Source organism: Dermacentor silvarum, chromosome 8 (assembly GCF_013339745.2).
Source record: "Dermacentor silvarum isolate Dsil-2018 chromosome 8, BIME_Dsil_1.4, whole genome shotgun sequence".
In the NCBI taxonomy this organism is placed as follows: Eukaryota; Metazoa; Arthropoda; class Arachnida; order Ixodida; family Ixodidae; genus Dermacentor; species Dermacentor silvarum.
Genome location: NC_051161.1, coordinates 37,238,230 through 37,263,933, shown reverse-complemented (window position 1 = coordinate 37,263,933; position 25,704 = coordinate 37,238,230). Strand labels below are relative to the sequence as shown.

At 42.1% G+C, this 25,704-nt stretch overlaps 1 protein-coding gene across 1 annotated transcript in view; it reads right to left on the bottom strand.

Moving 5' to 3' along the window:
- Window positions 1-2,057: 2,057 nt before the first annotated feature.
- Window positions 2,058-25,704, bottom strand: part of LOC119461028 (integrator complex subunit 8-like) — a 62,439-nt gene continuing 38,792 nt past the window's right edge. Inside the window, exons 17-24 of the mRNA XM_037722205.2 lie at window positions 23,172-23,256; window positions 21,556-21,661; window positions 16,277-16,310; window positions 14,590-14,649; window positions 9,151-9,212; window positions 7,690-7,808; window positions 5,107-5,261; window positions 2,058-2,424 (exon numbers count right to left, since the gene is read on the bottom strand). Of these exons, the coding sequence (XP_037578133.1) occupies window positions 2,125-2,424; window positions 5,107-5,261; window positions 7,690-7,808; window positions 9,151-9,212; window positions 14,590-14,649; window positions 16,277-16,310; window positions 21,556-21,661; window positions 23,172-23,256 (921 nt within the window). The 3' untranslated portion in view covers window positions 2,058-2,124. The remainder of the gene's footprint in view (window positions 2,425-5,106; window positions 5,262-7,689; window positions 7,809-9,150; window positions 9,213-14,589; window positions 14,650-16,276; window positions 16,311-21,555; window positions 21,662-23,171; window positions 23,257-25,704) is intronic.

The window sequence follows — 25,704 nt, the reverse complement described above, 5'->3', positions numbered from 1 at the left end:
CGGACGTCCGTAGACAGGTGGTACGTGTCACGCTTGACCCAATCCGGCACGTCTTGTTTCCTGGGATGGCCCAGCCATTAGCAGGTTCGTCTTTCGAACGGCCATGGCGGCTAGCTGCGGCCATGGAGAAGCGTTACATGCACTTTCTCAGGTATTTCTTGGTCCCAACGTCGTGGTCAGTGGCTGGGTGACATCCATCAGCCCCATAGCCTTCAACCTAGCCTCGCCTTGGTGTCGCCGCTGGTCTGTCCGCTGCGACGTATTGTGGGCCTCACCAAGCTGATTCGTCTCAGGAAATCAGAAGTGGCTCGAAGGTCGCTTCCCCCGCTGGCCGATCGTAACAGTGCCCACAACGCTCCGCCTACTGAATGTCAGTGTGGCATGCAGTTCAAATTTGATTTTAATGAGAAAGCGTTATATGTCCCATTCACGAAAATCCGCTGTCGGCGGCTGCAGCGTGACCGATCGAGCGATATACCAAAAATGGCCGACGACGCAAAGAGTAAAAACACGTCACAAATTGCTTGGATTGACGTTAACATTTCTCCGGGAGGCTTAAATGGCTTAAAAACATTAATGGCTTAAAAACATTTGGTACATTTCGGTCTGCGTGGGAATCGTACCCGGGCCTCCGGGGTGCAAGACGAGCACCTTAATTCCCCAACGCCACGGTGGCTCCATGGTTCTGGCTGACTAAAGATTTCACCAAATGGACTATAAAGTTTTTGCATTCTCACACATATCCAGTCTTAAGAGTGTCTGCCGAATTTTTGTATGTTCATAGATGCCACTATACTTTCGATTTTGGTGCCTATGACGTGCCAAGCTCAAAAGCTATCCTTCAGCTTATGGTTGAGTTCACGGTGTCTCATCCCTTTGCTGTGCTACAGTGTATTCTTGCACCGAATGACATGAGTAGCACATTTCCTTTCGCACTTATCTCTACGACAATCACACAATTTGCGAGGGATCGAACAAACTTCATCTTTATATGTTCGCTCGTGCGAGTGCACTGACAGCGTGCACATCGAGTAAGCCATGGATGCCGCACTCCGCACATGTGATGTCGCGAAATGTCCGAACGGTCCACGCCACTCGACTAAGAGCAGCTGAAGCGACGAATCCAGCGCTCTGCCTTGGCTTCTCCATGGCCGTGAGCATGTTTTGCACAAGAAATCGTAGCGCTCTCTGTAGTGTGCAATTTTAGTCACCGACAGCAGTAAAGGATGGTGATGGCGCATTCAACATCACCACTCCCCAATTGTGGGCGAGTGATTTGAGTTGCGCTAAAGGTATGCGGACCCTTCAGACGCAATTTTCTTTTAAACTAAGTCTTGTCTTGGCACGAAACAACCACTGCGAAGTTTCTGAATGGTATTTTAACAATCCACATTGACTCAGTATTTGCCTTTAGTGTCCTTTTAAGTTTTGCATGGCTCAAGTCTAGTCAAGTGTTCAAAACGCAACGAAATTAGCGAGACCCGACGGCTACGACACTGATAAGCAGTCTGGCCAACGTTTCATTCCTAGGCGGGCGGGTGCAGCCGAGCGTTAGCAGACAATAGTCAGGTGATAGTACGATAGTTGTACTTTTGCAAGTACGTAATTTCTATCGAAATTTGAAACGCCGAAACACATATTTTCACTTACTTCAGCCTGTTTATTAAATTGAATCAATAAATATACACAGTAAGAAGAAGCGCACTGATCCAAACACCCTTCTTGATTGATGTCAGCTATTAGCCAATAGAAGCCATGTATGGAAATCTGCTATATGACAAAATATGGCAGCCTGTAAAGAGTGAGAAGGCTTCTGTTGAAAAAAGGATGTATGTGAAAAAGGTAATTTCACATTCTGCTTACAAGCTCCATGCGCCGCGCATGAGTGCAAAATTTGGCTGAAATGTTCACAGCAGCGTATGCTATCCGTGGACTGTGTTTTTTTACTAGGCCCAAGGGGTGGTTCAGGACCCCTTTAATGAAGCAGCGGTGTGTTAGGGTGTTATTTTTGCCTCTTTAATTTGACTCACTGAATAGCTCAATCAATGTCGGCAGTCCTGTCAAGGTCGAATTAAGAAAAGTCAACTTTATTTACAATACAGATGCTACACAATACAGATATGCCTAGAGGTACTGGCGAGCCATGACTCGCAGAAAGTTTCCACGGCGCACATTGGCAGCTTCTCGCTGAATCTCTTCATTGTTGCTGGCATTGAGCTCAAGCAAGCCCATGCAGTGTAGTGCCTTCTGGCGGGATTCTAACTCGCCACGCCGTGTGTGCAGGTGCACCAGGAACTCGAGCAGTGTTACATCAAACACGTGCTCATAGAGCGAGTCACAGCTGTCCTGGCACTGGCGCTCGTTCAGGGACTTGAATGCTGCACCATAGTCTGGCTCTTCCATCAACTGGCAGAGCAGCGCAGCCTGCAGCGAACCAGTGTATGTTACTAGACAGACCCGCAGAAACACTGAAATTTTGAAGCCATGCTACCTACACTAAATTTTTGAAAACTTCATTAGAGCCGTAATCAATAAGCACTCAAGACATTAAAATACTCCTGCCGTCCACGACAATGATGCATTATTTTCATTCTTTTAGAACACGAGATATTAATAGCACTTGATCACTGCTAACATTGATAAAACAGCTGGGATGCTGTGTATTCAGGGGGAATCACTGATGGCATTTTAAAGGAGCAAAGTGGTATCTTAAAGTCAAATAAAAATAATTAAATTAAGGGGTAATATGTGCCAATACCATGATAGGAGTATGAGGCACGCTGTAATGGGGACTCTGGAAATGGGTTCTAAAGGTGGGAATCTCCCCGCTGTACCATAACTGTCTCACTCATGGTGGCCATAAAATAAGAAACCAGGTGTACACCCAAACCATTCTGTAGCAGAAGGCCATATAGCTCGCCATTTCCAGGTGGTCGGCCTCCCTAGGACTGAGTGGGCTGAATAGTGGTATGACATTATATTCTGCTGAGCTCGAGGCTGCAGGTTCAATTCCCAGTCGTGATGACCGCACTTAATAGAGGTGAAATGCAAAAACACTTGTGTACTTAGATTTAGGTGCACGTTGAATAATCCCAGGAGGTCAAAATTAATCCAGAGCCCTTCACTACGGTGTCCCTCATAACATGCTGTGCAGTTTTCGGATGGTAAACCCCACAACGTTTTCTTTTCAATGGCAGCATTTGCACTCAAAGTAGATACAAAGCAGGGGATGCATTCACATGTGCTACTTTCCCATTCTTGCTTTGAGTGCATGAAACCAACTTGCTCCCTTCTTAAAGGGCAAGACTGGCCATCTTATAGGCAGCACTTCAGTCATTCGAGAAGCCTGCTTGTGAAATGTGCACATTACCATTTGCATGTAAGAAATGCACTGGTGTGGAGTGGACTGAATAAATTGTTTTACACATGCAGAAGGGTGGATAGCTGAGCTAGTTGGTATATATTCATGGTATTGGCACAATCATTAACAAATGGTTTAGACATCTTTGTTTAGGAAAAGTCAAACTGCTGACTTTTTAGTGAATTTCTAGCTCTCCTAATGAGGTTAATGCTCTCAATAGAGAGCTTTAGCTTGTCCACTTGTTACGGAAATACTGGGTTGGGGTAAACGTGGACGGCAGTAACAACGCTAGTAGCAACATGTTGCGATGCTTTTACTAACAAACACGTGAAATGCTTTTTGTGTTACAAGGATGTTATCTTAGAAGCACGAAGAAGCAACAGGGACTGCATGTTGTCGAGTGCATTGCTGCCGACGCTTTAATTTAACGATGCTTTAATTTAACGAAATTCGCGATGTAACAAACCATTTTCATTTCCCGATCTTAGTTCCATTGAAAGCAGTGTATTATTTTTTCGCTATTTAACAATGTAATTTCGTGACACAATTTTGCTTTAGCAAAGTTTTTGCCCATTTCAAGCATGTACTTCCCGCCTTTATGTCTAGTAAATCTAGCAAAGAACTACAAAAATGTTGGCCGAGGCCAAAGTTATTTCAAGTGTCCTTCTGCATGAAAAGTTTGAGCGGCAAAAACGCCGTCAAAGCGCGCGCGCGCGCCAAGACGTGGTAGGCGGAAAACGCCACTGCGCCATTTGTCGCATTAGTAAACAAGCTAGAATAGATGGGGCACACGGCAGCTCGCAGCGCTCCGGGAAACACAAGAGCTCACGATTCCTTCTGAGCAAGGGTGATGACGTGGGAGCGAACATGCGGTAACGTGATCAAGCACGCGCTAGAGCAGTGGACAGAAACGCGCGCCCATCTGCCTTCTCCTCCTCTTGCATGACCGTGCGTGGGCCACGGGCCGTATTTTCAAGATCTCTCTGTGGCAAGTGCAAACGCCGAGCCGAAACGGTTTGTGCCTTGGTGCGCAGTGGGTTCCCGTGTGTCTTGTGTTGGCAGTAGCGTAATCCCAAGTTTCCGAGACAAGGAGCGAAACATTCGCTCGCGTTGCAGCAGCGAGATTGTGGTCATCGAGTGAGATCTGTTAATATTTGACTGCACGCGCACGGCACCCATAAAACTATGAGCCATACTTCGTGTAGTTTTGATCAGGACGAATATTCTTATCTTTCTACACTTTTGTTTTTAATTTCTAGGCAAGCTGCGCTATGCAACGCGCAGTGACGACCGTAATTCCGAGACGCGCAAAGAGAAATTATCATCATCATGCGTAGAAATGCTGGGCTACGATCACCCAGCTTTGCTGTTTCAAGCGTTGCGCGGCCGAGTGCAAGGTTAAGCGTGTTTTTTTTTTTTTTTTTTTCGTTTTCTTCCTGGCATAACTAGTACTATTATATTATAGTAAATAAATGTATTATTTTATTTTGTATATACATTTCTTCACTGTACCTCTCTTTATAATATCAATGAGAAACTGTGGATGCCTGTGGGAGTGTATTCAGGACGCGCATTTTTCTTCACTATAACTTTTAGTTCACTATGAGCAGGTTCACTAAAACAAACTTTCACTGAGTATTTCACCACATGCTATTTAACAAGCTAGTGAATAAAAATGTTTTTTTATGTTTTATGGTGCTAAGGTCGAAGCAAATATGAAGGGAGTAAACAGTGTGCTGGCCAACCTGTGTGTGACACTGCAACTTGCTACAGCAGTGAGCCATCTTCTTGTACATGACATCATCAGCAAGGGACCTTGGCGGGGGCTGAGTGAAGTAGTCAGTACTCATGAGCAGGGCAGTCAGATACTGCTTTAGTGCTGCTGAATGGTGGCCTTGAGCTGTTACAAGCAGAAAGAACAAAAATGAGCCATATAGCGCGAGTTTAACAAGAAACACAAAGAAAAAGACCCTCCAACAGGTACAAGTGCAATGACAGACACCTGGCCTTAATTACAGGCTGCAATTATTTCAACATAGGGCCATACACCAGCACTTGAAGAACCATACTCCTAAACATGGTTACAGAAATATGTGGTATGAAGCTCATACATGAGACAAGATTTTCTCTGGCAAGATTTCCTTTTATCTGCTTAGCCGCATGCATGCACGCACACGCACACACACAGATGTACCAAATCTTTCATTACGCCATTTTCAATTCTTTTGAAAAAAAAAAAAAATCATGGTTGCTTAGTTCAATGTGAGCACTATCTTGAGATTTTTTCTGAAAATTTTTTAATGCGATATGAACTTTAAGCTTTGCAAGTCATACAGAATGATTTCTATAAAGTTATTATTCTGACCCAGAAATGCTAAACTTATTATGAATTCAATGAGAAGCCACTGTGATCTGAAGCCACTAATCTTTCATAACTATTATACTACATCAGTATTTCAATTTACATTGTTTTTAGCAAGGAGAAAAATTACAAGATGCAGCCAACCATAACTTCTAAAAAAATATATATTTTCTTTTATAAGGAATAAAGTAACACCACACGCTTTGTAGCTGTGTATCCTAGCTGACCAAACTATTTAGAGAAAAAATAAAACAAGCGTTTTGTCAAAATTCTGACAAAGTTGGAAGGGTTTGCAGTATCAATTATGCAGTGAAGTGGCCGAAGTGAAATTATGCAATATAGAGCATTTTCTAGCATGATTTGCTAGCAACTTATCTAGAAAGTTGGCCAGCGTTTGACGCTCAACGACGGATTCTGCAAGCTCAACTCAGCATGTTAGATAGCAGAGTGCTGTCAGAGGAAAGGATTCTGGGACCATGGCCTACGCATTCTTGCATGCGAAAGGCCACAAAAGCTCTTCTTCACTTCTTGAAGGAGACTGGACTATATGAACGCTTGTGACAGTGGACATTCCTCTGCGACTGACTGTGTGAATGACTGACTCTTTATTATTTTCTATATTCTCACTCCTTATCTATTCTTCCCCCTTCCCTCTCCCCAAGCGTAGGGTAGCCAACCGGGCACGTCCTTGGTTAACTTCCTTACCTTTCCCTTCTCATTTCTCTCTCTCTCTCTCTTTAAAAAACAACATTTGTTTCATGTGAGAAATAAAAATTTGAACTAACAATTGCAAAGTTGCACTGAGCTTGGGAGTAATCCTGTGCTAGGGAGTTACAACCCCATGCTTCGGGCACCAACGTCCTTGTGCTCTGCAGCAACGTCCGTTGTGCTCTGCAGTAAAGTGGTAGTATGTTGAGCGTGGCATAGAGGCCAACTTCAAAAACTCGCATCTCACTTAAAATACGAATCAAAATGAGATGACAGAAATGGAATGCCAACAAATGGACCTATGCAATGCACATTGTGTCGTATTTCTATTTGCACGGGCTCAGTTCACAAATTGGGTCGTACGTGGACCGTATCAGACATTTTGTTATGTTTGTCATGCTTTTTAGAAAACACCTTCTATGTACTAGTGGAATAAATGTTTACTGTACAGTACAGCTCTAGAGCTCGAGGACAGTCCAAAGAAACAAGTTCAATAAACTTATCAACAGTAGCTTTGACAATAAAATCAGTCAATTTGACGAGTTTTCATAAAATTTGGGACTCCTCAAGAACCTTTCCCTGCCAAAGTTGCCTATAAACAAAACACTGCTGCACATTGAAGACAAATCTTTGAAAGGCAAAGGTTGTGCAGTGCTACACGCCAAAATATAACTTTTATATTAACTTTTTTACGGCACCATGCTTCACATACATCTGCTAGTTTTGAATGTGCAATAAGCGGCAAACACATTTTATACACACACACACACATAAACAAACAAACAAACCAAAAATGCAGCAAATTTATACTATATCTGGATTAACAAGTGAAAAATATCAACTTCGCAGCTAAATAAACTGAATATCTTATTGCACACATGGGCATAAGAACACCCTCTCTCATTCACCGGCCAAGAATTATTTGCGATGACAAAAAGCACATTTAGTTCATTTTTCTGGTAAAAGCAACATCAGGGAAGACTTCCATGTAGCAGCTGCCATACATTTCAGGAACTACATTTGGATTGTCACAGCTTGCCCCTAAATGGGAAGCAAGACATTAACACTGGTTCTGACAGTGTGAATGCTTTGAGCAGGTGATAAAATATGAATTGAAAAAGGCAGCATGTTCATAGCACCAATTAGGTATTACACCAGAATTTGCGATATGTGGTTTGCCTTGTGCCTTAGCTGCGTAATTTTTTGTGCCTTTGAAGTACAACTAGAAGGCTGTGTCATTAGTGGCCATTGAACATACCATAGGAGAAGTCTGCCAAAACTTTAACCCATCCAGCATGGGAGTTGTTTGTAGCCAGGCAATGTTGTAGTGTGGCATGAAACACATCAGTCGCTGTTGACCGACAATAGTTTGATGGGCTGCGTTCACCAAAGAGAAAGCATTCTTAATAATTAACAAAATCTGTAGATCATAAGCAGTCAAAAGAGAGCCGTAAGCGAGTTTAAAAAAATGACAAGTGAAATGCTTTGCAACATCTTTTCTCTGTTCATGCACATAACTCTATGTACAAGACTGTATGTTTAAAGAATAGTCACGCTTATCTTGTGTGAAATGCTACTTTTATATCGAAAGCTTGGAACCCTATACTTGTGGAGAACTTTTCTTGGCTATGAAGCGAAGGCTATGCCACCGAAATGCGCCTCTTGCACCGCAGATACAAGTAGTCCCGCAGTATTGTTCATGTTTTCTTACGTGCAAAATAGATCACAATATTGTTTTTTTTTTTACAGCACATATTTTAAACGATACTAACATTCTCCAGTCAGCTACTGATATTTGATTGTATTTTTAGTATACGCTTTCAAATTACCCCACATGCAAGACTGTCGCATGTTTTACGCATTCCGCAATGGCAAAATGGCGCCTGCATCTTTTGGCGTGTATTTGCCACTTGCTGTCCCGCCTGTCAGCTCCCCTGAGAGACTGATGAACAACTTCAGCAACAAAAGAATGTTGAACCACGTGAAACAAGTATTTGCAGTGTCTACGTGGAAACTGAGCGAACGCATCTGGAAATCACCGTCAATATGTACAAATCAGTGAGTGAGCTGACTTATGCTGTGCTGGAAGTACCGACGCGTTATTACCGTTATGTACCAACACGGTTATGCACCTTATTCCTAATTCCGAGGAAACACAGGCTGCCATTGCTCGCTCTTCAAAACTCAATACATATCGGTTGTGTATAAACATCGATTAGCTTCAGAAATTCACGCAGACTTAATTGTTTTTGCTTTCACTAAAGTAAAGGAGATCTGCAAGGTCGAAGAAATCAAAACCGAAAGCGGTCCCGAATTCGCCCGGACTTCACTGTGTACAAATGAATACATGTGCGGAAGCTCTGCCCCCGTAGCTTTTGCTTCATAGTCAAGAAGAGTCGTCCCTGAGTATAACAGCTTGACTCTCCAGCAATGAAGTTCCTATGCACTAGCATCTCTCAGCACTGCTGCAAGCAACAATCAACAAGGCAGGAAAGCTATATTCATGCTGTCATAGATTTTCCATTTTAGCAGAGTAAGCTATGGTGATTGAAAGCTATATCTATGGCATGCAAATAAGCTTTGAGAGCAGCTGCACCTTTTATATGAAGCATCTACACATTTCAGTTCTAAGCAAACTTGTAGTAAATTTGTCACCAACATCATATTGAAGCTTTCGACTTTGCTTCGACTTTGCTGATCGTGACCACAAAAGGCTCACCTGCTAATCACTGTCGGCCACAACTGTGGGTACTCCAGGCACACCTCAGACCCACTGTCCTCCTGTAAAACAACTTGTTGATAGTGAGGTTTGGGTTGGAAGCTTGAATCGCGCGACGCTTGGTCCAACTTGTTATCTGATACAACTTGTTATCTGATACAATCACTTGGAGGCTTAAAGGTACTACTAGTACTGTGCTGCTTCAGTTTACCCTTCACTGTTGTTTAACCCCAGAACGTCCAATGTATCATTTTGACACGCTGAGTATGGTACCTCAAAATGCTTATTAAAGAGCACGAAACCTAATGCAAAACCCATAGTAGCTTTTTGTCATACTCAACTGAAGTTTTCCCCGAGTTCTCTATAGCTCGGCAAACTAATTACTATATTAAAATTTACAACTCGAATTGTCTTTTTTTTTTCTCTCTCTCTCTTTTTCTTTTTGTAGGAATGTACTCTACATGGCCACAAATAAAGGTGAACAAGTTGTTTTAATTTTCTGTGGTGTGGAAAGGAGCTTGAGCTTTGTGGGGTTAAGCATGTACTGTGATGAAAAAAAAATTGATAGAACAGGTATAAATGAAACAAAAAAATCAGGTTTTACAGAAACAAAAGCCATATTTAAAAGTACAATGTGCTATGTGCACATTGTTTTTGTACTTTTACAGCACTATCAGTGTTATGATTTGCTTTTTGCCAGCTATCAATATTTAGTATCAGTTCTTGAGCAAAACACTTTTGCAGCATCAGATTGCGATTACATCATGAGTGCCACATTGTCTGCAGCAGAGGGCCCACCATTACTATATGTGCACAATACACAGAGCACAATGTCAAAATGCCGCAAAACCCACTGGTTGATCCACAAATTGCAACAATGTCCTGCAGATAGGTGGATAACTGTTAGTGACGTCCTTCGGCTAACAACTGTGAACAGTGCGCTCTCTTATCAGCACCATCAAGTTGTTTGAGTTGTAGCTCAGATTAGTATAAGCTTGCCCAATTCAATAACTTTGTTTTTCAGGCCTCATCATTTTTTATTTTTTTTTGCTGCCTGCTTAAGTGCCACCAACAGCATGTGGAAATACATACTGTATAATAATGAATAATTATTCTGCTTTTAGCTGCCAATAAGAAAAATGTTAATACTAAAAATTAGGGCCAGAAGAGAATGCATGTTTGTGTGCATAGCACGAAAATATAAGTAAACAGATGAGACAATTGAGACAATGCAGTTGTGCCTCATTATAATGAAGTCCCATCGGACAAGAAAATACCGTTGTTAAATCCAATATTCGTTTTAAGTACACAAGCAGGTATTGTCCAAAAAATTTAGATCAGGTATATGCGAAACAAACACAAGCAAGGTACCTCCGATGGGCCAGCAAAGGGTTTCCTGCCGATTTTGATGAACTGTCGACATCTTACCATGCCAATATGAGGCATGTGAACAACAATGAATTACGCTCGAACCTCATTATAACATAGTTGAAGAGGGAGTCGAAAATACTTTGTTACATCCGTTACTTCATTATATCCATTGTTGCCATTTACTGCAATATATGGCCAATGGGGTGCACCACTGTAAACATGGAAATAAGATGACATTTTTGCGGCCCACGGAACAGCTACACGGCCAAGCATGCGATGAAATTTGAATAAAACAACAAAAGAATCTTCGGCGTATGCAATACACAACTTAGCACCTGACGCGACAGCCTTTAGATAGCTTATGTTCAATAGCTTCCGTTCTTTAGATAGCTTTTAGATACCTTCTGTAATGAGTGAAAGAAAACGATGCGGCCGCCGACTAAGTGTGCATGGGTTCTTTCGCGATTGGACTCCGCATGTATGTAATCTCACCAAAGCAGCGATGGCCCTGCGTTATTCCGAAGGGGTGCCATGCGGGCCATGTGTGGCAAGCATGTTCCGAAAGCCTAGACACGCGCCTAGTCACCGGGAGACGAAAGACAGCAGGCCAAAGTGTCGGACGCCGGCGATAAAGGCTCCAGGGAACGTGGCCTTCAATGGAGCTGCCCGACCATTGCCCTTGGCCAAGGCATTCGCCAGCATGAGCACTGCAGCTCGGAGCATGGCCTGGACTGCTGTGCAACCCCTTGCTGCGAGCATTGCGGATTGCGGGCACGGCGTCTCCTCGGTCAGCTGTTCAGTGGAGCACCATTTGTGGCTTGGCTAATGACCACATATGCGCCAAGCACTGCGGCTCACATACATGCTGTCTGCTGGGCACGCTGACCATTCCTGCAACGTGCACTGCGGCTCGGATGCAGGCTGACTGCCGAGTGGTCGTCCCCAGTTTGTCAAGGGCCAACTTCTCCTCACCGCCCAACATCGAGGCATGTTCTATGTCGTGACGTCATCGCCCCTCACTTTGGCAACCTCTCGTCTCCTGTCCACTGTACCGTGAGCTGTCTTGAACTGTTTGTTTCTCAGACTTATGACAACCTTAGTACTTCTAGCCTAGTTATGTGTGTCATGACATATGCCTTAACGTTCTGTGCAGTTGTAGTTTGGTTTTTGTGGTTTTCATAAATGTATTTTGGTTTTTGTAGTTCTCATAAATGTAGTTGGTTTTCATCATGAGTTCGACTGCTTTTCTTGCATCCTCCTCTCATCGTGCTGCATGACAACCAAGTGCGACGAAAGTTCCGCAATTTCTTTACAACTTCTGTTTCATTGTGATGGTCTTTCGTGTCCGCTTTCCACTTGGCTCATCGTGGTCGATCAGTACGAGGCACGCAACACAGTGCTCCACTGGGTGATCGAGGAGACAAGTGAACTGTGCCACGCCGGCTTGGCTCGGCTGGCTCACAGCCTCCGAGATTGCACTGATGCCAATGCGATTGTGAAGGCCACGCCCAGCTGCCAGCCTATGCAGTGCGCCGCAGGGAGAGGTGAATGCATGGCCTGGGCATGACCCCTGAGATTGTGCAGGGGAGTTCCCCGAGGCCAGGCCCAGGAGCGGCTGCCTGTGCGGTGTGCCATGGAGAAAGAGAGAAGCGAATGCACTAATCTTTCGCACTGTCACGCATAGCCGCGCAGCATAGCGCGGCTCGCACTGGCTTACACATGACCACTGAGATTGCGCCAAGGAGATCAAGGAGACCACAGCCAGCTGCACTTGCCTGTGCAGCGCGTTGCGCAAAAGTGAATGTACTAATCTTTCACAATGCCGCATGTAACTGTGCAGCGTGGCGCGGCTTGCGCAGCCAGGCACGCGCAAGAGAGAGGTCAGTGGAGAAGTATGATAGTGAGCTGCTACTTGTGGGCAGGTGTGTAGCTATGCGCAGGCAATGAGGAAGACCAGTATTGCTCTACGACGTATTTGACATGGGGACAAGTTTTGAACTGCCGCGGCGAACGAGTGCCAAACACCGTGAAAAGCGATGTACTCGGCGCCCAACGGCAGGGTATTTTTTAACAGCGAAGCTGTTTAAGCCAGCCGTAATTTGTGGTTCGTGGTGCGTATCAAGCAACTGTGAAGAAATAAAAGAAAATAAACTTTCTTGCCGAGGCGGGATTCGAACCCGTGTACCCCCCGTCCCAAGCCGAGTGTCGTAACCACTATGCTATATAGCCACGCTTGCAGAACATGCATTTATGCGAACCCTATCATTGCGTTTGTGCGCTGTCGTCTTCGTTCACAGCTGGCGCGTGCGCATGCTCGTGCTCTGTGAGGTGAAGAGGTTTTGCGCACTATGAAAGAGAGAGAGAGAGACGCATTCATGGAGCCAGTCTGCTGGAATGCGTTGTCGGCACTGGAACGCGGTGTCGGTGTTGCATGCTGCGTTATGCAACACGCAGTGACGGCCGTAAGTCCGAGACGCATGAAAAGAAATTATCATCATCATAAGTAATAAAATGAAAAGTTCGTGTGCACTTCCAGAAAATGCTGGGCTATGATCGTCCAGCTTCGCTGTTTCAAGCGTTATGCGGCCGAGTGCAAGGTTAAGCATTTTTTGGAGGTTTCAGGAGACAAATCTCGTTAGTTGTATCCATTAGCAGGACAATTTTACTTTGTTAAAACAAGGTTTTAAATACGTGGATCTCTATGGCGATTTTAAGAGGAATCTAATTTACTTTGTTATATCCCATTTTGTTATAACGAAATTAGAGTGTACATACACATGCTCTGCACTGCCGCGAATGTGTGTTCGGTGTTATTGCGCGGGATTGGCACATTGGCTTGGCGACTGTGGTTCAACCAAGTTAAGCCACTGGCCAATACGTGTATGCTGCTGACAGACATTACAAACATGGAGGAGACCGCACATGAATCCGTCCTCCACTACTATGGCCGCCAGTCTAGCCAGTGCACCCGACCTCACACTCAATCGCTGATAAGGTCTACGAGTGCGAACATGGTGGCAACAAGCTTCCTGCAATGGCTTGTCAACGGCCCCCCCGCCAGCCACACTGCATAACCAGTGCTGCTTCGTCGGGAGTTGGAAACCAAAGTCGCGATTTTGTGCCAGTCAACATGGTGGCAACTTCATTCATGGCCAACCACGCTTGTGGCTTCGCACGCACAGTTCATGCCTGAAACACAGTGCGGCATCCAAAATTGTGGTTATTGCTGTTATATATTGATACTAGGAGTAGATGGCGGTGCCACAGGATTGTGCAGGTTCAAAAAATCAGGCATCTGAAAAATTGTTTGGCAACTGTATTTGACATTTTTACTGCCAGACTATATATTTTCAGGCACGTGCAAAAAAAAAATTCCTTCGTTATAACCGATACCGTGTTTGGTCTCGCATTTTCGATTTCATTATAGCAGAAGGATACTTGATTGAAATAAAGCATGAGCAAACAAATTTTACATTTACTTCGTTATAGTCAATATTTAATTATACCGAGGTTTGACTGTAATAGTGTAGCAAACAGGAACAAACTACAGTAAAACCTTGGTACAAGAAAGAGAAAAAAAGAAAAGAAAAAAGAACATACCCTGTACAACACAGTCTCCAAACGGCATATCCCCCCCACCCCATGTTCATAAATGTGCAGTGATTGGAAGGTCTTCCTCAATCTGACAAAGTGGAGGGAAGTTGTAGGAGGTCACTCTGCTTTATGAGTATTCCTTAATGATTGCTGCGCTAACACTTCATAACCAGGCACTTTCAGCACCAACTCAAAGGCACTGGAGTTGAAAGGCTGTTTCTGAAGGAGCTCCTTAATGCAGGAATTGCCTAGGAGCATTAATGAAGTGCAGAGGCTACATCAAGAGGTGGTGCTGCCCTCAGCTCAGCAGAGTGAAGAGCGAACAAGTAGCTTCCGAGTCAAGGTGTGTTCATAATTAAGGGGGTCACTGTTATCTGCCACAAATGTATAAACTAGGAAAAACTATGTCCAGTTTACGTTTTATTGAAATCCAATGTGATAGTAGTGCATGCCAGAAGGAAGGAAAAGACTTACCCTTAAGATATTATATATCCTGGCAAGGCATGACAACAGTATTGTCAAAGCCAAGTTGTCCTTGTTTTGAAACAAGAAAAGAAAAACGCAGTTAGGAATTCAACATGCCAACACACACACAGCCTATCCCTTCCCTATAATAAATTGATACTGTAACCTGCACAACTGTGTGCATGTGTGCTATAGAGGTAAGCCCCTACCTATGGTGATTGCTTTAAACCAAGCTCCTTCCCAGCAAAAACCTTATTATTCAACAAAACTTGCAAGCAGCAAATAAAGGGTCTTCCACTTGTAAATGACCTGGTTGCCGTGCCTGTTCAGTTACAATGAATGCAAAGAACAACAGTGCAGAAGCACCACAGTCAACAGATACGCAAAGGAAGATGCCAACAGAGAGCAAATTGATAGCATACATGTATACACCTGGAAGTTCGCAAGAGAGAATGTTCGATGTAGTGGTAAGCAACCCGCAGACTTTGTGAATGTTTTGCATTTCAATATGTCCAAGTTCATGAGCCAGAGATTCCAGCACTAGGCAGCTCCAGAGGGACCTGTGTGGAAGCCTGTACACACTTCACCTTTCTTTCATTTGTTAAATTTCTCGCCAGCTCTCAAACGTCCTGAACTAATTTCCTGCGTTTTGTGTGATCATTCCAGAAGCTGAGGTTGCGAATTCCAATTCACACTAGATTAATAATACTGATAGTGTGACCTCAAGCCATTTGTTAGCACAGCTATTCAAATCAATCACAAAATATTGACAATTCAATTTCCAATTTCTGCAAGTTGAAACTGTTTTCAGACATGGAAAACCTTCTAGTTTTTAGCCCGGGAAATGGGCTTTCCAAATCAGTTTCACTCTGCTGCAGTGAATCTATGATTTTTTTTTTTTTTTATGTACTAAACTGAAACGTATACATAGTTGTGAAAAAGGGCACTGCCTTCACCTTTGACCACGCCAGTAAACAAGTGTGCCACTTGCAATTACGGTGCATAAACATTGGAGTTTTGTGACCGGCATGCCAGGGCACCCCTTCTTGTGCTATGAAGTGGTGAACTGCTGTGTGTGTCTATTTATAGCACCAGCTAGCTAGTTTTTGGATGCATTAGCCTGTGATCCCACAAAACACAAACAAGGAGGAGGCATGGCAAGAGCAAGAAATACATGGTAGTAAAAAAAAAGGAAAAGTAAGTAACTGCAGTGTGCCACAATCTTCTCATGCATATTATAGAGAGGGCAGCAACAGGTGTAGCAGACCCAGTAATAAGAACAAAAGCTATTATGGAGTGGCTTGTACCACAAAGGTCTGCTAGTAGCCACAGGGTGGTCCATTATAATACAGAATGCCTAATCTGTATTCAAACAACAATTACTGAAAATCTGCGAGTTCAAATCTCACTCGCGGACACCTGCTTGCACTAGTAGTACTAGTCCTCATGTTGAATATGCGTTTTCATAATTTAAAAAAATAATTGAAGTATAAAACAAAGTCGGTTAAAGACCTCGAATGCAAATTAAGAGTTCCTTTTGACAAAGGCCCCCTGTATGCAAGCACGCAGTAGGCACTGTCATGTCGTTTAGAAGCTAGGGGAAAAAAAAGTCATTCCCCAGCGTCAGAGTTAGTACTCTCGATTATTTTGCATGCTGCACCACAGATTCACAAAAGTCATGGGTGAATTGACTCACCTTTAGTTGCTGCAGAAAAGAATGGAATGTATGCCTAGGGAAGAAAAGGAAGCCAAAAAATATTAAGTATGCCAGCCTACACATGTCTGCCACCGTGAGAAAAATGCTATTTCCATTTTATTTATTGCCATAAAGATATTGTCACTGGGAGGAAATTCAACGATAACAAACAACATATTAATCACTCCCTTCCTATCTTCATGATACTTTTACATTGTACTACATCAGCTAGAAAACAAATGCATTCCACAAGGATCAACTAACAGTGCTAGCTGATGGAATCAGTCTTATGCAAGTAGGCGTATTCTTCTAGTATTTAGAAATTATGAGGTTTAAAATCACAAAACAACTCACAAGCTATAAGAGATGCTGTAGTGGGGGCTTTGGTTTACTATCGACCAGCCCAAGTTCAACATGCACCCTATGCTCAATACAAAAATGCCGAAGCTAGGGCTGGAAATTAAACCCACGGCATCATGCTCAGGAGCAGAAGGCCATAGCCAATAAGCCAATGCAGCATGTGTTTTATTTTAAGCTTTTCTAAACAACCAATGTTAGTTTTCGAGATTAAAAAGCAATGATTAAAGGGAAATAACTGGAAGGCTATACAGCAACAAATAAGACACTAATCAGAGTTTCCTCTAATCTCTGAAAGAATTAACGAACTTCACATATATTCTGGTTGAACATCTCAACTGATTGCTTTGCATTTGTGTGGTGCACGGCTGTCACTACTGTGCACACAAGCTGGCACAACCGCAGTCACACACAGCATGTGGGTGGCCACTTCGTCTTTTTCTCAGCATTTTGCTAGTGATACTTGAAGTACTGTATTTTCCGGTCTATAAGTCACACCTTTGTATAAGTCGCACCTCCCTCAAAAGGGCAGTTTATCAGAAAAAAGAAATATAGGTCGCACCAATGTATAAGACGCACCTGTTCATTTGGTAAGCAATTTAAAAAAAAATACACTGATGTTTCACTCTGTGAACGCAGGTCACACACAAGAGTATGGGTGCCATTCCTATATAATTGCAATGGCAATGATATGGACACTCTAGGCGCATTTCTGTGGTGGTGGTTGCCGTGATTTTCCGTATAAGTCCAAGGGCGATATCATCGTCCCCGCGCATCGTATGCTGTATATGCAAGTGAAAGCGCGCGATAGTGAGACGAATCGCACACAAGGGAGGAAAGCGGGAAGGCAGGGCGGGAGGGAGGGAGAGGGCGCTTGTACTTGGACAGCAACCGCATAGTCTGTGCAGTGGCGTGCAAAAAAAAGAAGAAAAAAAAACATATATAATACCCTGTCAAGTGGGCAAGTTAAGTGCACTTACAGGGAGTGCACTTCAGGACCTTGAGTGACACTTGAGGCTACGTGGTTCTAAACGGGAAAACAGAGTGCACTCGCAGTAAAAAAATAAATGGTGACAGACTACGAGCGCGTTTTGTGAAGATTTAGGTTAAAAAGAAACGTACTTCTAAAAAGAGATTTTATCTTACGCTATATTATTCATAAAAACAAACCTAATGTATGTTTTTTCAACAAAAAACGAAATGATCTTTTATTATGAGAGTGTGGCAAGTCAATGCCGGCCAAGAAAAATGCCTGGCCAATCCAGAATGACACAGAGGCGTGCGACGCGGCGGCATTTGATCCTGCTAGTAAAGAATATAAGCGGGCTTTAGGCTATTATCTGTGCGCAACACTGTTCAACCACTAATATCAACTTTTGTGTCCTTTTTTTAATCATTACATTGTGTACCAATGAAACCGCTGGCGGCGACGCTACGCACTCGGCCAGCAAAGTGCAGAAGTGTGTACTCCGTGAACGCACTTCGACCGGAGTACACACTTCTGCGATTGACACTTCGTTTGCGACATTTAGAATTGACAAAGTGCACTTAAACTGAATGACACCCTCCGTAAGTGCACTTAACTTGCCCGCTTGACAGGGTTATACGTTGCACTGTTTTATAAGACGCACTGACGAAAAACTCAGGAAAAAAAAAAACGCCACTTATACACCGGTAAATACAGTATAGGAAAGTTTTCAGTTTCGTATGACATTGTTTTCCAAACCACTGCAAATGTCACATATCAATGTGACTGACATTGTCCACAAAATGAGAGAGACAAAGATCTGATGAGGCCTTTGGCACAACCTATGCCCGTAAAGCCACATTCTATTCAGTGACTCAGATGAAAGGAAATAATAAAATGAATAAAACAAGCAGAATCGATGCTCAATGGGACTTATGATTTTTGAGACTTCAACACCTTGATGCCACAATAAATCTCCTCTCTCAATAAATGTACACTACTAATGACAAATAAATCCCCCGAAATGCAATGTTGGCAGGTCAAATATGTGCTTAGCTATTACGGCCTCAGCTTGACTCATAATCATAATTTGGCTTTGGCACGCAAAACTGCAAAATTTATTTGAAAATTTTTTTCCCGTATTTTTTTTTTTTCAATTATGACTTTGCACTATTAAAAAATAAAATGTTATCAATAGGGTTCCTGAATTACCTGTGAGAAGTTCAAGTCATGTATTAAATGTATAAAGGTTTAGAAGCAGTGATGTAGGGGCTCCCGCCCCAAAGCTGCACAGTGGACTATGCTAAACGGGTGCATGCCACAGCGAAGAAATATGGCTGAATTCTGTATGCTTGGGAATTTTACAGCAATAGCAATTACAGAGACTTCTGGGGCTATATTCTCAACACGCATGGTGGCTGCGCAGCTGCCATTATTCGCCATGTTGACTCTCTGATTGGCTGTCGAGAGGTCACTTGTTTTGAAATTTGTGCCAGGTAGCGGAAGTTTAGCAAAATGCAATTTTGCGTTTTCATCAAGATGACGAAACGTGTTGTGGAGCTGCAAGTTTTATTGTCAAACTTTTTTCTGGTTCTTGGCAGCTATATTGCGACTTTAGCGCTTTAAAAAGAAAGCGAACAGTAGCGTGCAGAAGCCCATACAATGCATCTGCAATTTCCCGAATATGTGGGTGGTGGTCCAAGATAGCCACCTTCTCGGCTTGCTGATTGGCTGAAGGAATAGGCCATCAGGAGCGTCACGGGAAATGCCGTTTTGTAAACGTCAATTTGACGCTGCGTGACATTGCGCTGCCCCACCATTGCAGAGACTTTTCGCCGTAATTTGGGGTGCGACGAGCCGCACGAATTATGCTAATGAGTGGCCATATGCAATGGCGACCGAGAGACGTGCATATTGCCACATTTCCCCCGTTGTTTCATGAAAATCTCCTGTTCATAACGCGTGCTGTTCATAACGCATGCATAACACGGTGTTGGCATTTGTGGTTTGGACCACTATTTTTTTAAGCACACTTAATTATAATAACTGAGAAGTTGACTAATTCAATTAATACTAATTATCTAATTAGGTGGAATGCAAAAAATAATCTGAGTATCTCCAAGCGACGGTGAACAACATTACCTTGGTTCTGTCCAGCTACGTGGAATTTGCATATTTTTAATGTTTGGCCCAAATTAAGTGAGACACCCTGTATAGTTAAACTGCTATATAACGAAGTTGGTAAAATCTGCAATCGTTATATTTGAACTTTCTTATATTGAAATTAGTCCTTTTATGCTAGTAAGTCCAGTCGCCAAGACGTTTTTCTTGCATGAAACAGGCCATAAGATTTTTCGAACTATTGGGCAATCAGAAAAAACTAATCTCAGAAAAAAAAAAAAGAAATGCATTTTTTTTTTATTTGAGAGTCAGCGACCAAAGAAACGGTTTCGTGCCATGTTGACAGTATCTTCATATAGGCAGTATGAAGCAAAGCCTGTGAAGCTCATATGTTCACTCCGCCAACACAACTGATAGTGTTGCCCGCAACATGTAGGACAGCATTATCAGTGGACCGTTCAGGTATCAGCAGTACCTCCACCCAGCATTACTCTCATTACACCGTGCTCCCTTCTCCCCTGCGCAAAAGGTAACAAAATGTGCATATCAAGCCACCATCTTTCTCAGCTCACTCGCACAATGACACTTATTACACTGACTTTATAGACGCCATGAGGATTTTGTGTTTAGTGTTATGCTGCTACTCAGGCAAGGATAATTGGCATTAAAAAAACAACAAATCAGCCACTGACGCAACACACGCTCAGTGTATGCACAGATGATGAATATGCAGCTCAGAATACCTCAATACGAATGCACGATACACTGCACTGACACCACACTCGCCAATTATGACCAACGAATCAGGCAGTCCAAGCCACTAGATTTCTGAGGCCATGACAGGCTGAATTCACCCCTAATGATGAAGACACTATTCCACTTCGGCAGCCGCTCTCTGTCACGTGGCGTGCGTTTTGAGAAGTGCGTTGGGGCAAGCAACGGCATGTAATTTAACCATTTGACCATCTACGTCTGCGGCAGTTTCCATTCATTGCCTCGGTATTCCTTCGTGGTGGCAATGAAGTTTCGTTATATTGAAATCGTGTATACACGGGCTTTGTTATATTGAGGTTTAAAATACATGGTGTTTTGTGGACAAGACGTTATAAAAATTAAATACTTTGTTATACTGAGAATTTCATTACATTGAAGTTTGTTACATCAGGGTTTAACTGTACAAGTGCAGAAGTACATCAAATCCACCTGCTTCAGTAGTGGCAAAGCCACGGTTGTTTTTGCATGTTGCTGGGATCTTAAGCATCTGTCAGCCAAGGGGCTTGCCAAGTGTAGTGCCTATCTGTTGTTGTTTTTTTTTTCTTCTTCTTCCTATTCATTTTTGTTAAGTTGTGATGCTACACAGGCAACAATACAACATCATAATTTGTGTACAAAAATTTATCTTCAGCCATCAAATGCAGCTTCCTCTGTTAATAATTTGTATTTCCATGAAACAAGTCTTTGGAGCAATCCAATGAGGTAAATGACTGGTATTAGAGTGACAAAATTTTTTCATGTTTTCATGCCCATAGTAGCCAGACAGAGTCATTATAATTGATGGCACTGCACAGCCACATTGTAACAAACAGTTCATGTTATAATACACTAGCACATTACAAATGCAATGCTATCATGGTTGCTCATGAGCTGTAAGTGACAGTAATGACGCTAATGACAGTGACAGTAACGACAGTGACAGTAAGTGACAGTAATGCTCAGCAAGCATGCCTGTTGTGCAGACATATTATTCTGTGTGATGGACACATAACTTTAAAATATCCCTTAAAATATGTAGTCTGATACTCTTAAGTTGCCGTTTCGCAGGACAAGGTCTCACCTGCTTAGCACAGGTGTGGCTGTGTCCCGCTGGGCACCGTCTTTGACAGCGCCCGTAGTAGTCCTTTTCTGCTGCTGGCTTTCTGGTGCTAACAGCATTGACAGTACTGCATATAATGAACATGGAGAGCAATGTTGAACTTTAAACTAATGGTAAACATGCTAAAATAGTGAATTCTATTCCCTATATTGAATATAAACATTAAAAAAAACTGGCTTCAAAATATCAAATAGAACATCAAATATTTGTTCTAATTAAGTACGTAAAATTGCAGACAGACGCTACATGATAAACCATGCTTATTTGTTCTTCAATACACATAATGCTTTTCCCAACCAAAAGTTCAGGCAACTGAGTAGCTTAAAACAATTAACAGGTGAAAGGTGTCCACATCTTGAGTCCACAAGACAACAACAGTAATGAAAGAAAGGAACTACATGTGACAAGGTGCACGTTGAGAGCTTAGTTCATTATATACAGGGTGTTAATTTTTAAGTTTTACAAAATTTTAAAAAATTGCCTGTGGCAGGTAGCAAAATTCTTATCGTTGAGCTGGGTTATTCGAGGCGGACATTAGTAGCACGAGAAATTGAAACACACATTAAACTAATTAACAAAAAATGACTAATGAACTTAGTTAATTACTTTACGACGCATATTGCAATTTACAAATTGTAGCCGGTGAGTTTGCAAGATGCATCCACTTGAAATAAATTTTCAGGGTGACACCAGTTTCGAGATATTTTCCAAAGTGTGGGACGAAATACATGGGCATTCCAGTTAGTTTTGTGCTTCAATGTATAAAACAGCATTTTGGTAAAAAAGTAAGTGGAACAAGAGTGCATTTTTACGGTGAGTTTGATGGCACATATCTCTAAACTGGTGTCATCCGGGAAATTCATTTCAAGTGGATGCGTCTTGCAAACTCACCGGCTATAATTCGTAAATTGCAATATGTGTTGCAAAGTAATTAATTAAGAAGTTAATTAGTGAATTTTGTTCATTATTAGAATGTATGTTTCAATTTCTTGTGTTACTAATGTCCGCCTCATCGAATAACCCAGCTCAATGATAAGAATTATGCTACCTGCCACAGGCGATTTCTAAAAATTCCGTAAAACTTAAACATGAACACCCTGTACTGCTGTAGAGTTTGAAACTACCATCAATATTATTCAGAGAAGCAGCTAGATGTAATACTATAACATTAGGCAACTTTATTAACAAGAACATAGTATCATGAACTAAACAAAAGCTTACTGCACATTAACGGAGCAAAAAAGAAAAAAAAATCTACAGGGCTTCCCCATAATGAAAACTGAAATCTGGATAATTCCTTAGCACACCAACTTGTCCATGCCTTTCTTCTGCATGTCATATTTCCATTTATTACTGACATCTACTGCTTAAAAGCTAACTCCAAAAAATGAGTGTGGCGTACGAAATAGCACACCAGAGATCTACAGTTTTTATTGTTTTTAACCAAAAGCACTCAACCGTTTCTATATATTCTTGTGTTTCCTATCAGCTGTATTTTCTTCTCGTGCTACATGGTAGGGTGAGAAAAATGAAATAGGAAGGCAAGAGAAACAGACACAATTATCAAGAGCACTCACAGAGGTCCCAGAGCTCTTGGGCAATAGAACGAGTAAACTTGTTTAAACAGACGTCTTTGCAGACTGCTGCCAGTGCCTTGGACAACTGCAAAGCAATGCACTGAGTTAGCGCATGAGCAGCTTGCATGATTCTAACAAATATGTGAGCTTAAAACCTGATTGCAGTGCAGACTAAAATTTGCAGAGGAAATATTCACGTTCAATTCCATTAAATTTGAGTTTATTTCAAGAAAGCTTTTTGTAACAGCTTGACTGTTACAGAAAGAAACCTCCATAAGGCAGTGCCAAACTCGCATTTAAGTAAAAGAAGCAAATAGACAACTCTAGCCAGCATACATAGAGTGGCACATTTATGAAGACACAGAAATGTAGCAAATATTTAATACACTACTAAATAAAAGGGAGAGAGAAAGAGAAAAATAAAGGCAGATAAATTTATACATACAGGATGTACCATGTAGATGCATGGTAAGTGTAACCAAATGATCCAAAAATATAGTTAACACATAAAAATAAGCACAACGATATACTAGCAACATTGGAGAGTAAATACACAACCATTACACAGTACTTATAGCCATGTTACCATTTTCTATAGCAAGTTTGGAGGAATGAACAATAAACAAAATTCCAGTTCCATAAATATTAATGGAACTTAGTTAACAGTCATTAAATACAAAAACGCAGCTACATAAATATCACGTTTCAAAAATACAGCTCACGATGAATAGGAGCAAGAAAAAATTACTGAATGTTTATGAAACAGCCTTATGATTCCCTTAAATTAAGAGCACCTACACTTTCATGTTTATATTATTTGGAACATTATGCTGCAAGGGCTGTGGTCTATAATCACTTCAAAATCTGGGATATGACATAAAGAGCAGCACAAAGTATATTGATCTCATTTGCAGCTATGCCATATTATTAATAAAATGTTTGACTTGAGAAAAAAAAATCCATGGAGAATGAGATTGATAATGTGATCAATTCTCATTATGTCAAGCTAAAAAACAAGAATTATGCATTGGGAAGTAGCAGTGAATGTTTATGATGTGCCTAACTATTTTCTTTTGCAGCAATATATAATATTTTAATAATGTTTCCCTTTGGCATGGTTGCCCAAACTGAAGTGCAATAATCGTGCTTTGAAGTTAATGAAGCATGATAGATCAGCATTTTTTGCCTATGTGGGAAAAAGTCAACAATGGAAAAGACTACCTGCGACCTCTGAAAGCTTCTTAGTTATATTTTCAACATGCCTGTACCAATTAAGATGTGATAAAAAAAAGAAGACCAAGAATTTTACGCTCATTCATGATAGCTCTGCACTGATTGCTATATTTTAGGGCATGCTAACTAAGGTCAATAAATGTTGTCTTTAGCATTAAACCATTGCTTTTTGTTTTCTTGTGATTAATCACTATTCTATTTGCTTTTGTCCATGAAAGCAGTTTATAAAGAATGTCATCAAATCTCACTTCTAAATCATTTGCGTTAGGTCCAAAAATGGAAAAAAAAAAGATTATGGGTTCCACGTACCAAAAGCACAATGTGATTAAGAGTAGTGCGGGACTCCGGATTAATTTCTAACACCTGGGGTTCCTTCACATGCACCCAATGCATGGGACAATCTGATCCCGCGCCCTCACACTTAGCATTGCAATGCTGTAGCCACTACACCACCACGACGGGTGTTCAGAAATTGATGAACTACTGTTATCTGCATACGAAATAAATGTTATAATATACTCAAAATACACTATTTCATTTATAAAGAGATTAAAAAGCAATGGGCTGAATGCCCTTCCCTGAGGCACCCAATGTAACTCAAGCAGTTAGCTCCAAATATCCCAGAGAGACAGTTTTGAAGATATTATACCGTATTTTTCTGCATATAAAACGAACCCCCAATTACAACAGCCCAGAAAGAAAAGAAAAATATCCGCGATATAACCCACGGAAATAACTGCAAACAATGCTCAAATTATGCAAAAACAGTCTCCATTCGTGGATGCACGACTTGTCCACGTCGTATCTTTGGCCAGCGGCTCTGTTCACCCGTTCTTTGGATTCATACACCGGACATACTCGCAGACTAAATCAGAGACGCGATATGTGACAGTGAATCGTACCACTTCGCAGCTGATATTCAAATGACAGAGGATGACAGTGTGGACGAGGCAGCCCTCGCATGGGCAACGGCAAATGGCACAAACACAACTGAGCGAAAGATCTCAGCGGTGGTTCTTCACCCGGACTGAGGGAGCGCCACGGGATCGGGTGACATATGAGTTTGGCAGTGCGACGTGCCTGATTCAATAACTACTAAACGCAATATGGCGAACCGTAAAAAGGAGAATGGGCAATAATGAAAGAGGAGAGAAGGGAACTTCAACACGCAGATGCAGGGAGAGGGTGTGGTACTCTACGAGATAACAAAATTTTATATGGCGGAGAGCCTTGCCTTGATGTGTGGCTTCACGGTAGTGTGTGCCGCGCTGTCGTGAAACCACACTTCAAGGTGAAATTA